Source organism: Drosophila biarmipes, chromosome 3R (genome assembly GCF_025231255.1).
Source record: "Drosophila biarmipes strain raj3 chromosome 3R, RU_DBia_V1.1, whole genome shotgun sequence".
Classification (NCBI taxonomy): domain Eukaryota; kingdom Metazoa; phylum Arthropoda; class Insecta; order Diptera; family Drosophilidae; genus Drosophila; species Drosophila biarmipes.
In genome coordinates this window covers 23,121,473-23,134,661 of record NC_066616.1, presented here as the reverse complement: position 1 = coordinate 23,134,661, position 13,189 = coordinate 23,121,473, and the positions used below count along the sequence as shown (strand labels likewise).

Sequence of the window (13,189 nt, the reverse complement as noted above, 5' to 3'; positions counted from 1 at the left end):
TCGTGAGCCAGTCGAGGGTTAATCGTAATGAGTGAGGGTTGTGGGGGTCGGAAAACTATCCTCGGGAAGCTCAACAAGATAGGCTTTCAGAAGGCAGCAAAAAAAATATACATAAACCTCTTTGTTTAAGAAAAATAAAGGAAAAGTAAGGAAGACTTCCCTAAAAATTAACAGAACCCAAAAAAGGTTTTATAAACAAATAAATCAAGAAGTTTTGAAACTCTGATATTATGATATACCATGTTAAAAATTCCACTCATTTCTATCCCAAAAGTAGGCAACTAAATGGATAACCCTTTTCATTAAGAATTCCAACCAGCTTCGCCTCGAAAATCCAGCCATCCATCGAATTGCGAGGGGCAAACCTTCTTTATGAACACAATTTCTGGGCGTAACTCAATCGAAATCGAAACCTTGTTGCACATCTATTAAGAGCAAATGTCAAAATTAATTGGAACACGTACGCTGGGGTTCACTTGTTCGCTCCGTCTCCGGCTGCGGCTCCGGCTCCGTTTAACCCTTCCACCGCTGTGCCACATTAACTTTCGTTTTCGGCTGGCTTTCCCCCGACTTATTTTCCGTTGCTGCCACTATGTTTTTGGGGGCGTGGAAGGTTGGGCTGGTCAAGACTGCGGATACTTTTGCAGCGTCATCGCATGATTACGTCGATTTTGGGGCAGAGTAATCATCTGGTGCACGAACACACTCCCCGATCCCGGTCGCAGCAGCCCAGGATCCCATTACCCGGGCCAGAGCGCTTGGAGCCGGAGCAGGGGGCAGGACCGGACACAATTATCGGGGCCAAAAGGGCTTTCGATTTCACTTGGCTAGCTGCAAGTAAACAGCTTTGCAGCTCTCCCTCGCCGGCTGGCTTTGGCTGGCGCTCAAGTCAAGCATGCGACCACCGCAAACGGCACGCAAACGCATCAAATCAACGAAAGTGCCGGCTATCGATGCCTCTCCAGGACGCCCAGCTCCGGCTCATTTGACCACGGTTTGCACTTCATTGATGCGCCCAAGAACGGAGGCAATCGAGAGCCAAACGGCACAGAGAAAGAAACTCTTGCTAAGCTATAAAACATATATAAATCCAAATATATATGTTGAATCCTTTGATCTTATAACAATTTAAATTCATATTTATTTTACTTACCAGAAAAAATTGTTAACATAGTTATAATAACATAGTTTTTTCCCCAGTGAGCCAACAATGTTTCGATCTCGACTTAAAGCATTTTCCATTCGCTTTATTTTCCATCCACTCGTCTGGATTGGGTTTATGAAAATGAAAATTGCCCAGAAAATCGAGCAGCCAACAAAATTCTTTTGCTCCGGCTTGGCTCATATTTTCAGTATTTTCCTTTGGAATTTCGGGCTTCGTAATTGCACTTGTATGAGCTTACTGGGGCAAATGGTCCCATGCACTCTTTCCATCGGAGTAGTCCATAGAAATACAGACTCTCCTGGCCGAAATCCGTTTGCATGATTTAATCGGCATACAAATCGCTTATCAGCCCGAAGAGAAGAGTCAAAAGCAGCCAAGAGAATGAAAAACAAAACTGAAAAGCCAGAGGAAAATGATAAGAGGAAAGTAGCTCAGAGCTGGGCCAAAGTTGAAGCAGTAAAAATTTTAACTACAATTAAATTTGTAATTACACCAATTATAATTTTGTACGCCGAAAAGATAGCAAACGCCGACAATCACGTTTCAATGACCCCAAATAAAACAAATTGCGTTTGAAATAACAAAAAACAGACAACATTGATAAGAATTTGTACTGATAGTTACATATAGCGAAAATCTCAAAAGTCACTGAGTAAATAACAAGTTTTAGGTGCGAACTTGAGTTCCCGGGCTGAGGAACCAGAGCAAAGCGATGAAGCCCATGAGCACTGCCAAGGGAGCGCGATCCCTGGATCCATTGCACTGATCCGGCGACTGTTTCTCCCACGCGATTTGCGAAGCAACGCCATATTGCTCGGCAAACGACTGGACCAAGGCCATGGTGTTGGGGTCGATCTGCCGCGCACGAGTGAAGAGCTTAAACAGCGGCACCGGCGAGATACTTCCGTATCCGCAGACAAAGGCGACGTTGTCGTAATCCGTTAGTACCAGCTTGTAGGTCACTGTGACCGTGTCGAAATGCAGATTGAAGACACCAGCCTGCGTCTCGTTGTTCCAGGGAAAATCCACCGCTTCCTGGGTGAAGCTCCAGTCGTTGTTGACCGTGTTGATGAAGTTCAAGTCCAGCGACAGGATGTTGTTATCGATCTCGGCCGGAACCGAGACATTCAGGCACTCCAGAACCTGGACGTTGGGCACTCGACCAGCCTCGTACCAGTAGCCAGAGAGCTAAACAGGTTGGGAAAAAGCCAGAGGACAGCGTTGTAATACATGGTTCAATTAAAATCAGTACCCCTAGCGTTGATTGTTAGTCCCACAGAAAATAAAATAAATATGTTTTTGCCGAAGTACTACCCACTTATGCTACCCAAGGGGTATTTCATTATATCCAATGACATATTTTCGCTGTTTCTTACTCACTCGTGACAGGTCCAAGTGCACTCCTAAGCTCTCATTCCGGCAGTTGAACTTCTCCATTTCCTTCGGAAAACTGGGCATCCGCAGGCGAGCGGCGGCGACCTCCAGTGGATTTCCACAGCAGGAGAGGACTACCAAAATAGTTGAAATATATAGCTGAGCCTGCATTTCGATCCGCTTGCGGTGCCAACCTCCAGGCAACTGAGCAGCGCGTCAATCCCTCAGAGGCTTTTGGTGCTCCAGTGACGTGCTTATCAGTGGCTGACTTATTAATGAATACACATGTGGTAAATAAGCATTCGAATTGCTATGGCGGTGACTCACCATCGCTGATACGGATAGTATCTTATCGATACTTGCACGTGCAATTTTTTATTGAGATATGTATCCTTTTTTCTGAGAATTCCTAACGGGCAGTTTAAGATTTAAAGATTATTTTTGTAAGTATAATTTTTTTATTTTAATGTTAATGTTTTGCTCTTAAATAATATATCAATAAAATCCAGCCCAGAGTGACACGCCACAGAGAAAACTGACGAAACCCATTAGGGCTGCCAAAGGTGCTTGTCCACTGGAACCACCGCACTCTTCAAGGGATTGCTTCTCCCAGTTGATCAGGGATCCGTATCCATACTGCTCGGCTTGTGTGTTGATCAATTCGTAGATCTCCTGGCTGACTTCGCGATCCCGAGTGAAGAGCTTAAAGATCGGGATAACTGACGAGCTTCCATAGCCGCAGACCACGGCGATGGAAACGTAGTCCGTGGTCACCAGTTTGTACGAAACCACACCTGTGTCGAGATTGAAGATGCCGTACTGGGTGGAATTGCTCCAGGGTAAGGTCACGACTTCCTTGGTCAGGTTCCAACTGTTGTCTAGGGTGCTGACATAGCTCAAATCCAGTATAAGAGTGTTGTTTGCGATTTCAGCGGGAACCGAGACATTCAGGCACTCCGTCACCTGGATATTGGGAACTCGAAGAGCCTCGTACCAGTAGCCAGAGAGCTGAAAGATACGAATTCGGAGGACTTTTAGTTTCCAATCAAGGCACTGTTCCAGCATTTTCTCCTCACCGCTGTCAGATTAAAGGCGAATCCAATATCATCGGCCTCGCACTTAAAATCCTGTAAGTTTTCCGGTAGCCTGGGCGAAATACTCGCTTCAACAGGTGTACTTCCCCAAAAATATAAACTGAATAAAATGGTTCCGATAAACGTTTGAGCCTGCATTTCGAACCGTTTGCAGCGTTTACCTTCAGAGAACTAAACTTCGCTTTTAATCCATCCATGCTTTTTATTCTCTAATGGTGTACCATGATTTATCATTGAATAAATAAAAAACACTTACTTATAAGTCTATAAATATATAAACACCTCAGGCGATAAATATATTAAGACGTACCTACAATAGTTATGAGCTAAATATCTTTGTCTTATCTTAACGATATTTGAACTATTGAAATTCTTTGAAGTCGTTTTTTTATAGACTACAAGCGTAGAACACGCCTTTCTAGCTTGTAAAATATGATTATTTTGTAAATAAGTTCTTGAAACAACAATTAGTAGGCCAGTTCGATAAGGAAATAAGGAAAGCGGAATCTTGCATTGATGAAAAAACAGTGCTACAAATAATGTTAGTTCACAAATTCAGATTGCAGAAAATATAAAGCAAAATCGCTTTGCGGCGACTGAAGCGAAGTCAAAAGTTTGGCGAACTGCTTGTAAAAATCACATGAAATTCGATTGTCGCTTAAAGTGAAATTGCACAATGTTTGCGATGAAATGTTGTCGCAGTAAAATATCGCTGCAGCCCCTTGCCTGGCAGAGTGCAGATGCAGTTCGTCCTGTTTTCCAGATCCTGGCACTGCTGAACTGACGAAGATAAAAACGCAATCAAACAACAACAAAAAGACAAAAATGGCAAACGGCATGTGTTTGTATAGGTGCCAGTGTGCAAGTGTGGGTAAATGCACTCGAGCACGCGCATCCAAGGAGTCCAGAGTTACTCGGCGATGCGGAAGACTTCAGTACCCTGGGATACTTAGAAATATCTATTTTCTAATAATTTCGCAAAACAAATTTATTTATTTAATGATTAATCTCGCTTTTTTATTTAATCAAGCTTCCATTTCCATATGTTCCCAGATACACCAATCCATTAGATCAGGTTTTAAATATGTTATTTGTTTAGCGCCCAATTCCATATAAGATAAGATATAGATTATAGAACCCAATGCACTCGATCAAACACCTGTTCTCGGAATCCTTTGGCTTAATCAGTTATGAAAAACGTTCTATACATACTACGGCTGATAAAGCCCTAAGTCATAAAACAGGTGTGAATCATTTGTAGTATGCTGAATGCTCCCATCGTCAAAATATTCCACTTGCTAAAATAGTTTTATTACTCCGATAAGGTGGCTTCATTATAATGTTATTATGGCTGTTATCAGGTTTTCTTATGAATGAGAGAAGGGAAAGGATACAATAACTTAGCATTTTAAAAACTGGAAACTACTTGTACTTCAAGATATAAAATATATACTTCAAGATATATATATTACAAACCTTCGTATATCTCTTCAGATAACGTTATCATGAAGAAATGTCACGTTCTACTGATAATCGTACACTATCTCTAGATTCGTCCTATGAGATACTCCCCGCACTCTGTAGGGCAGTTGCAAATGGATAACTCTGCATCGACTTCGCATCGATTGCCGCTGCAGCGCTGCCAAGTTAACTGTGTTAAAGAGTTGTCATTGTGTTGTTTGCACAGTTGTCGTCCGTGCGTATCTGTGTGTGCCTGGCTGCCTGTGTGTGGGCTGCCTTTTGTAGCTGCAAAGATATTGCAGCTGCAACGTGTTGAAGTGGCGCCTCGGTAAAATTGTGTCAAACTGTGATTGCATTTTTGTGACTGACATTCAATTGCTGTGGTGTTTGGTTTGGGAAACTCTCACAGTGTCCTGGTATCCACACCCCGCCCCCTAACTCCCACCACCGCCCTCTTGTCCGAGTGGGCGTGGTCCGACTTAGGCCCAAACACTTGTCAGTTTCAGTCACTGGCCAACATTTCCCCCGAGTGCTATGAGTATGTTTTTGTTCGAGATCACTTACTTTGCTGTTTCCAGGGAGATGCAGCTCATAACCTCCGGTTAATTATCGGATATCAGGGGGGAGCTCCCTGCTAATCCCAGTGACAGTCCTGGAGCAACCACCCCAGATTGGCCAGAAATCCCAATAAAGACCCAAGAGTCGCGCAATTAACTGAGCGACCCGCTAAAAAACTCCCCAATGATGGAAACCCCTTACGTGGAGGGGGAAAAACAAAACACCCAACCCAATCCTGCCCATCCCATGCACCTTGCCCTGCTCGGCTACTTGGGCTATGATTATTACTTATGATAATTCAACTTGACGGCGCAAAAAGAACTTGACACCACCACCGCGTGGAGAGCAGGGCAAAATGCTGCCAGGACAACACCGAAGTGCTGGGAGGTTGGGAAAACAACCCCTGAGGGGTGAAAATGTGGGCAAGTGGGTTTTATGTTCAGACGACTGCAATCGAGACTTCCGCTCCTTTGTGGCGACGATTCCCTGGGCGAACACGAAAAACTCCAACTAAAATGAAACTGTTGCGTATTTGCATTCGGCCTGGGCTGGTGCCTTCTCCGCCTCAGCCTTTATTGTTTTCTGACTTTTTTCTGGGTTTCGGGGGTGCGAGTGCGTCGCATTTGCACCTTCAATTAATATACTCGCAGTCTGGCCCCGAGACCTCGAACTCGACTTCGGATTCAACCCTCGTCCCCCTGACTTTTGCTCTTTTTGTGATTTATGAGGGTGCGCTGGCAAATCAAAATTAAGCCGGCGGACGAACGACATTTGGCGTCAGCATCTTAGCCGGGCTCTCCCCTCCCAGCAGCGCACCATCTCTACCACAGAGGTTTGAACTTTTAATTAAAAGTCACTTTTGATTTATAATTTGCCAGCGTTTTCAAGCTTTGCATAAACAAAGGGCCAGAGCTTGTTGTCCAGAGTTAACAGCCATCAATGCGAAGGTGTGACCAAACAGAGTTGTCGGCCATTTGATGGGGAAGAAGATACTATCATTACACTTTACAACACTAGATCGGGATCTTTAAATAATGGGGCTACCTGTTTATTACTTTGTTGCTTTGATATCATTAGCTGGATGGGTTTATCATGAAAATAGAATAGATCACTATTATCAAAAAAAACGACAAAAATTATTATTTATAAAAATGTTTTAGAAATCAGAATACCCTTTCAAAGAACCCTGGAAATTGACAAGCAAAATACAAAGTCTTTGCAATACGAACTTTAAACTCTTACAAAAGAGTACAAATACAAAATAAACCTATTTTACAACCACAAGCCAAGTTATGAAACTGGAGTTCTTTTGCTGGTGGTCTGAGCATTGTAAGTTTGATTGTATCTTCAAAATCGGATTTGCATCTAATAGCAACCGTCAGTGTGCAAGTGCTTTCTATAGCGGTAACATATAAGGAGCTCTGCCGAGACGGCATTCCCCGCCAATAAATTCCGGGGATGCGTAAAAAAGGAAATCCACCACGCATATTGGTAACCCTGACAATCAAACGTTTGTTGCCATATTGTCGCAGACGCACGTGACGCCCAGAAGGATGTATACACAGGATACATGACTGGAGGGGTGACAGGGAAAGCATTGCCCAGTGACGCGTGTCCTGTGCATAATCGGGATTTGCATGCATCAACTGGAACTGTAACGGCATTATGGCCCAAGGAAATACATCATCAAAAGAAGTCGGACCAGACTGGTCTGGACCGTCTTTTGGGAGATACACTGGAAATAATAACTCCCAACCCTCATAATAATGAACAAAATATTTATTGGAGTTATCGAAAGCCACATAAAATTGAATTGGAACTTAAGTAATGGAAGACGTACTTAATTTCCCTGGTGTAACCCAACGAATCGGAAGTCCCGGTAGCAACCACCTTTCTGAAGGATGCGTTGCAGGTCCTTTGATGCGTGAACTGTTTGCGGCAAGTAAGGCGAGTCCTGGGGTGGGAATCCTGGACGCCTCGTCCTCATCCTCCGGTGACAGCCGGCAACCAACCTTGACAACCGAAAGTTGCATGCGCTGCACATTGCCCCTTAGCCGAACCCCAGCGCGTGTCCTTCTAATAAGCCTAATGCATGGGAAACGGGAAGTATGGGGGAAGGGCCAGGAGGTCACACCAGAGAGCTGACAATATTGGTAATATTTTAAAGTGGACCCGAGCACACGACCCAGCCGCCGCTTGTTGTCATAAAGAGACCTTTAATTAAATTCATATTTGGACACACAACATTGCTGATTTATGACCGAGGGGGTAAGCCAGGGGACAGACGCGTGTCGTCAGACATTGAAAAACAATCATGGGAGTCATTCTTGTTTATACTGCCCTGCATTAATCTAATTGGATTGCCAGGGGAGCACCAAAAGCGGGTATTAAAAAGCCATCTAATCAAATTAAATTTGAAATAAAAATTGTCGAACAAATTCCTAATATTCTGGGGAATAAAGATTGATAAAACCCGTTGAAGAAAATACGATTTCACCATGTTTTCTCAATAATAAATTGAATTTGGTTCAATGTAGTCCAATGATCCAGAAGAAATATGTTATTTACTTGGAAATAAAGCTTATTGATATCCCATACCCCTTTTTATAGAGTTGAAGTCTTGCTTTTTGGATGAGCTACTCACCTTGAATTTCGCATAATAATATAATTTGCAGTCAGCACTCGGCTTGCCTGGTGAGATGCATCAGGTAATCTGCGCCTGACCCGCTGCCAGGACATGATTTCCAGCGGAGCCATTTGAATGGGCCACCCCGTCCTGTTCCGAACTGAAAGCATCTTCGGCATGTGTTGTTCATATTTGCATAAGCGTCAGCCCCGAGCATATTGCGTCCTCCGTTTGATGTCCGCCCCCTGATCCGGTGACCCTGCAATCCTGCTGCCCCTCCTCCCCCGCCGCCTGCTGCATCATGGTCATCATTACTCAACTCTTGGGCCCTGAGTAAATACTCGTAGCGGGCACTTTACGACCTGGCCCGGCTGATGGGCGTGGCCGGGCATAAGGTAATGCAGGGCGTTTGTCCGGAGATGGAGATGGCCGTAAACAGCAACTGCTCATGCTGCTGCTCCTGCTGAAGGAGAACGTGCCGAGCATATTGAAATGGCTCACCGAAAACCAAAGAGGATGCCCTCCACTGCAGCACTGGTGAAATTTGAAAAATGGTCAAAAGTTGTTGCCTGTTTTTACCTGGCTGACGGGCCCTGCGGCCCACTTACCCAGAGCCCTGCCATAGATACATCGCTGGATGCCGACATATGCCAAAGATCACGCAGCTGGCTTTAACCCAGTTCCAGATCCGGTGCTCCGCCCGTGGGTCCCGGCTAATCATTTGTCTTCCTCGACTGCATTTCCCAGGGCCAGAGTCGCGTTTCGGAGTCGGAAAACTGCAGTTGGGCGCCCCACTTCCATTACGCACTGACAGCTGATTGCTAAGTTTATTATTGCTTTCGCTTGCGCTTCCGCTTCCGTTTCCGCTTGCGTTCGCTTATGAATCGCCAAGGATTGGCGCAGCTCAACTATTTATCAAGTGTTGACCTTTGATGGCATTATGGGAGCTCGCAGCTTTTCTGCCAACTACTTTCTTAGTTTTCGTCTGCCATCATTTGTTTTTCACTGACACATTCCGAGAACTTTGGCGAAATGAAACTTTAGCCGGGATGCGCAAATCAATTTGAAATTGGAACTGTTGTGGCACTGCAGTTACGCCAAGTTTAATGATATATTTTCTCAGCTATTACCATATTAAATGCACTTTATCTGGGCTAGAATAATTTCAGTTTCGTAATCACATTATGCCCCATCGGCAGGGACAAATTGACACATCCTTTGGCCAAAGTACTCGACAACACAACAAGGCTGCCAGACACAAAGGACCCAACTTGGAGTGGAACTGCGACTGTGACTGCAAGTTGCATGAAATTATGCTTTAATCTAATTAGCATAATTTGGCTGCCCTGACGGCAATGACGATGGCGATGGCGATGACTGCGATGATGATGGGTATGATGGCTCTGTTTTTGCGGGGCTCCTAGGAGCCATGTGGCCGCAGTCCTCGTTGGCGACAACAATTGAAATTGAAACTGCATTATGCACAACAATGGCACAGCAACAGCAGGGGCAACCACTATTTGCGAGCTTTTTCGCATTTCATTATGGCATTTTTGGTTACACTTTGTTCCGGCGCGTCTGTTGTCGTTTTTATGCTCGTATTTGCATTGCCTTTTGTTGCTGTTGTTAATGCCATTTTGATTATGATTATGAAATTTTGTTGGCTTCCCAGCCAGCTTCCTTCCGCCTCTGGAGCCCCAGAGCCCGAGAGCCCTGCCCTGCCCTGCCCTGCCCTGCTAACTCCTTCGCCATTGGCAGTCGCACTTCGGTTTACATGGCTCGTTGTCGGCGCACGCGGCGTATACGCAATGCTGCAATCCAGCTCGTCACGGCCCCACAGCCGCCACTTAAATTCATATTTAAATTACATTTGTTTTTATATAAATCCCCCGCCGTTTTGCGTGCACTTTCCCTCGCATTCGCCTGCTCTGTCTGCCCAACAAATTTATATTTCATAATACCCCTTGCCAGGACTTGTGTGCTTTCACTTCTTCGCCGCGTCTGCTTACATTTGTGTTTTCTATTTCCATTTCGCTTTCCGAATTAATTTACTCAACTTTCTTTGAGTAGCGCAGGATGAACAGCATTTGCATGTAATTTTGGCAAATTTATTGTTGGTAGAAATAATTTTGTTAATTATGAAGTAAAGGGACTCGTGACTTGTCAAAGGGGGAATGAGGATTATTTTTGATTTATTAGATTTAGGATTTTCAATGGAAATGTCATTCTTTGAGTACAATAATGTTTTAATTTTCCGTAAATAGTTTAAAATGAGACGTAAATAAGATAATAAGTCTATAGTTTATAAATCATGAAAAAATTTAATTATCCTGGCAATCGGATTTATTAGCTTTTGGTTTTTTAATAGATATATTTTTCTGTTACGTCTATATAATAAAAATTTTAAAATTAGAATGAGCATGTTATTTAAAAATCTGTACGTTATTATTCATAAGTAAACTTGATTACCAGGCCTTACCTCTCTTAACTACCTTTTTTATAAAAAAGAACGTGCAAAGTATCAAATTCGAGACCTTTGATTATTTTCCTTTGTCAATTTGCACACAGGAAGATCGTATAAATTTGCTGTAGTCTGCATTTGGGTTCATAAAAGTAAGCTCCTCGCGGAGCCACCCATATAATTACACTTGCAGAAATTAACTGCAAAAGGGCAAGGACAACGGATCTCTCGGCGGGGGGGTTGAAGTGGGTGATGGCTGATGGCGTCTGGTGACATTGACAGTTGGCGGAGTCGCTGATGTCCTTGCCGAGCCTCAGCCATATGCGCTCACGTATTGCACGTATCATAAAAAGGATAACAATATAATCAGCTTAATGAGTGGCTCTGGATGCCGCGACTCCGGCTCCAGGACCTCCTGCTCCTCCGGCTCCTGCTGCCCCGCATCCTGCTCATGTTCCTGCGGATGCGACAGAGCTTTATTTTTACTTTTTTATGCACTGCTTTGTTTTTTCCTTCGCCACGGGTGGTGTTTTCCAGGGGGGTTTGGGGGGCTGGGGCTGAAAGGGGTCCTTGCCGCCGGCTGTGCGTTGTCGTTCGCCGCTGTTAAGCTTTGTGTAAGCAATGTACTTTGTCTGCCACCCCCTTTCCCATCCCTACCCCCCTACCCACCCCTCCATTTGGCATTGATTTACACACAGGGGCGGCGAGAAGGGGGTGGGAGCCGGCGGGGGATCGGTGAAGTTTAAAACAAGCAAACGGAAACGGAAGTGGGCTGCACGTGATGTTCGTTGAGGTGCCCAAGAGGAAGTCGAGGACTCGTCCTGCTCCTTGTTGCTCTATCACAAACTTGAGACCCCCTGCCCCCCCTCGTGTACGTGTGTGTGTGAGCGACGCACAGCTGCTTTTTATTACACTTTCAATATGGGGTAACAGGATATGCGGCATCTTGGCCTTGCAGCTTGTTTGTTTCCACTGTAAATTGGTTAAAAGTTAATCCGCAAATTTATGACATGCCAACAGCCATTTTGGCTGTCTAGGCCGTGCGAGTGCGTGAGCTGGCTTTTCCTCCTGCCCGGTTTTCCCCTCCATAATGGGCTTCCCTCGCCTTTCCGCGCGAAACGTGTCTGACTAGCTGGCGGCTAAATGGATAATGGCAATTGCACTTTGAACTTGTAATTAATTGTGGCGCTCATTCGGGAAGGAACATTTACATTTTATTAAAAGAAAACGTTTAGGCGGATGTAATTGGAAGCCATCAGTCAAGGAAATGAGAATGGGAAATGCTAAGTGGAAATTGGTATAGCAATTCTAAAGGAAAAGTTAAATGGCATATTAATAACCTTTTCATGAAATACCAAATGGTATTTTTATAACCATATCTTGATATATATAGAATTTATAAGCCTTCGAATATATCGAATAAATATCTTCCTACAATTTCTGTTGCATGACTTAAAATTTAAAGGTAATCTCCTAAGACCTAATGCGATTTCAGTTCTTTTGCTCCTTCAATTTTTCACAGTTCTATGAAATTTAAAGCTCTTTCCGTATGTAATCCTGGTTACCAGCTTATAGCCACTTTGTGCTCCCAGGTCCAGTGAAACCCTCCCCACCTGCCAATCCCCCAGAAACACACTCCCTTTCCCTCTGCCAATCCCCACCGGTGGTCTCAGTAATAATGTTGATTTTCTTGGCCTGATTGGCAAACGTTTAATGAGCATTGAGCTCGTTTCGGAATATGCAAAATATGATTTAATTACGCTGCTAGCCCGAAGGGGGCCGGCGTTCTGCGGGGCGTGGCAATGCACAGGGGAAATGCCTCAAAAGGCCAAATTAGGCAACCATTGTTGGGCAATTCTCGAGCAGTGGCAGGATGCTTGAATGGGAACCCTTTAAAAAAACAAGCTAGTAGAGAAGGGGCCTTAAAACTGCGCCGCCATTTGGTGGTGGCGAAGCAGCCACCACCAAGCCCAGGGAAGCCCGGGCATCCCAGGAACCACCGAATCCACCCTCGGTGTCAGTCAGTCAGTCACTTGTTCGCGCTGTCACGGTGAATCCTCCAAGGATTTAACCCAATTTATGAAAATTCGTTTTCGCTCTTTTTTGTGTGTTGTGCTGTGTGTGCTGCCGCCGTGGCAAAGCAAAATATTTGATTTTGTTTTGCACTTCATTTTTCAGCTGGCAGGAGTGGTGAAAAAAAGCCACCAGCCACCAGCCGCCAGGACGTGGAGTGTCAAGGATAACGTTGGCAATCTGATGGGCAGCCCGTCACCTCCTCCTCCTGCTCCGCCTTTGTGACAGGTTCACGTTGGCGTTACATTATTTTTGTCGCATCCTCGCCAGCAACAGGCTCGACGCTCCGCCCATCCCCGCCAGCCTGTCACCTTAACCAGCTTAATGAACAACTCATTAATCATGCACATTTCGCATTCATAAACTTGCCGCGACAA

At 44.6% G+C, this 13,189-nt stretch overlaps 2 protein-coding genes and 1 long non-coding RNA gene across 3 annotated transcripts; 1 reads left to right on the top strand and 2 right to left on the bottom strand.

Moving 5' to 3' along the window:
- Nucleotides 1–1,736: 1,736 nt before the first annotated feature.
- On the bottom strand, nt 1,737–2,752 carry LOC108026059 (uncharacterized). The gene is made up of 2 exons (XM_017096753.3): nt 2,546–2,752; nt 1,737–2,353 (listed from the first exon to the last, which is right to left on the bottom strand). The coding sequence occupies exons 1-2, from the start codon at nt 2,708–2,710 to the stop codon at nt 1,832–1,834; spliced, it is 687 nt and encodes a 228-aa protein (XP_016952242.1). The 5' UTR covers nt 2,711–2,752; the 3' UTR covers nt 1,737–1,831.
- Nucleotides 2,753–3,025: 273 nt separating this feature from the next.
- Nucleotides 3,026–3,788, bottom strand: LOC108025975 (uncharacterized). The gene is made up of 2 exons (XM_017096667.2): nt 3,616–3,788; nt 3,026–3,547 (listed from the first exon to the last, which is right to left on the bottom strand). Exons 1-2 carry the CDS (start codon nt 3,769–3,771, stop codon nt 3,035–3,037), a joined length of 669 nt encoding a protein of 222 aa, XP_016952156.1. The 5' UTR covers nt 3,772–3,788; the 3' UTR covers nt 3,026–3,034.
- A 3,044-nt stretch (nt 3,789–6,832) lies between these two features.
- Nucleotides 6,833–7,896, top strand: LOC127011531 (uncharacterized). The gene is made up of 2 exons (XR_007764548.1): nt 6,833–6,981; nt 7,035–7,896. It is a non-coding gene; the product is annotated as an uncharacterized LOC127011531 (long non-coding RNA).
- The last annotated feature ends 5,293 nt before the right edge of the window (nt 7,897–13,189 follow it).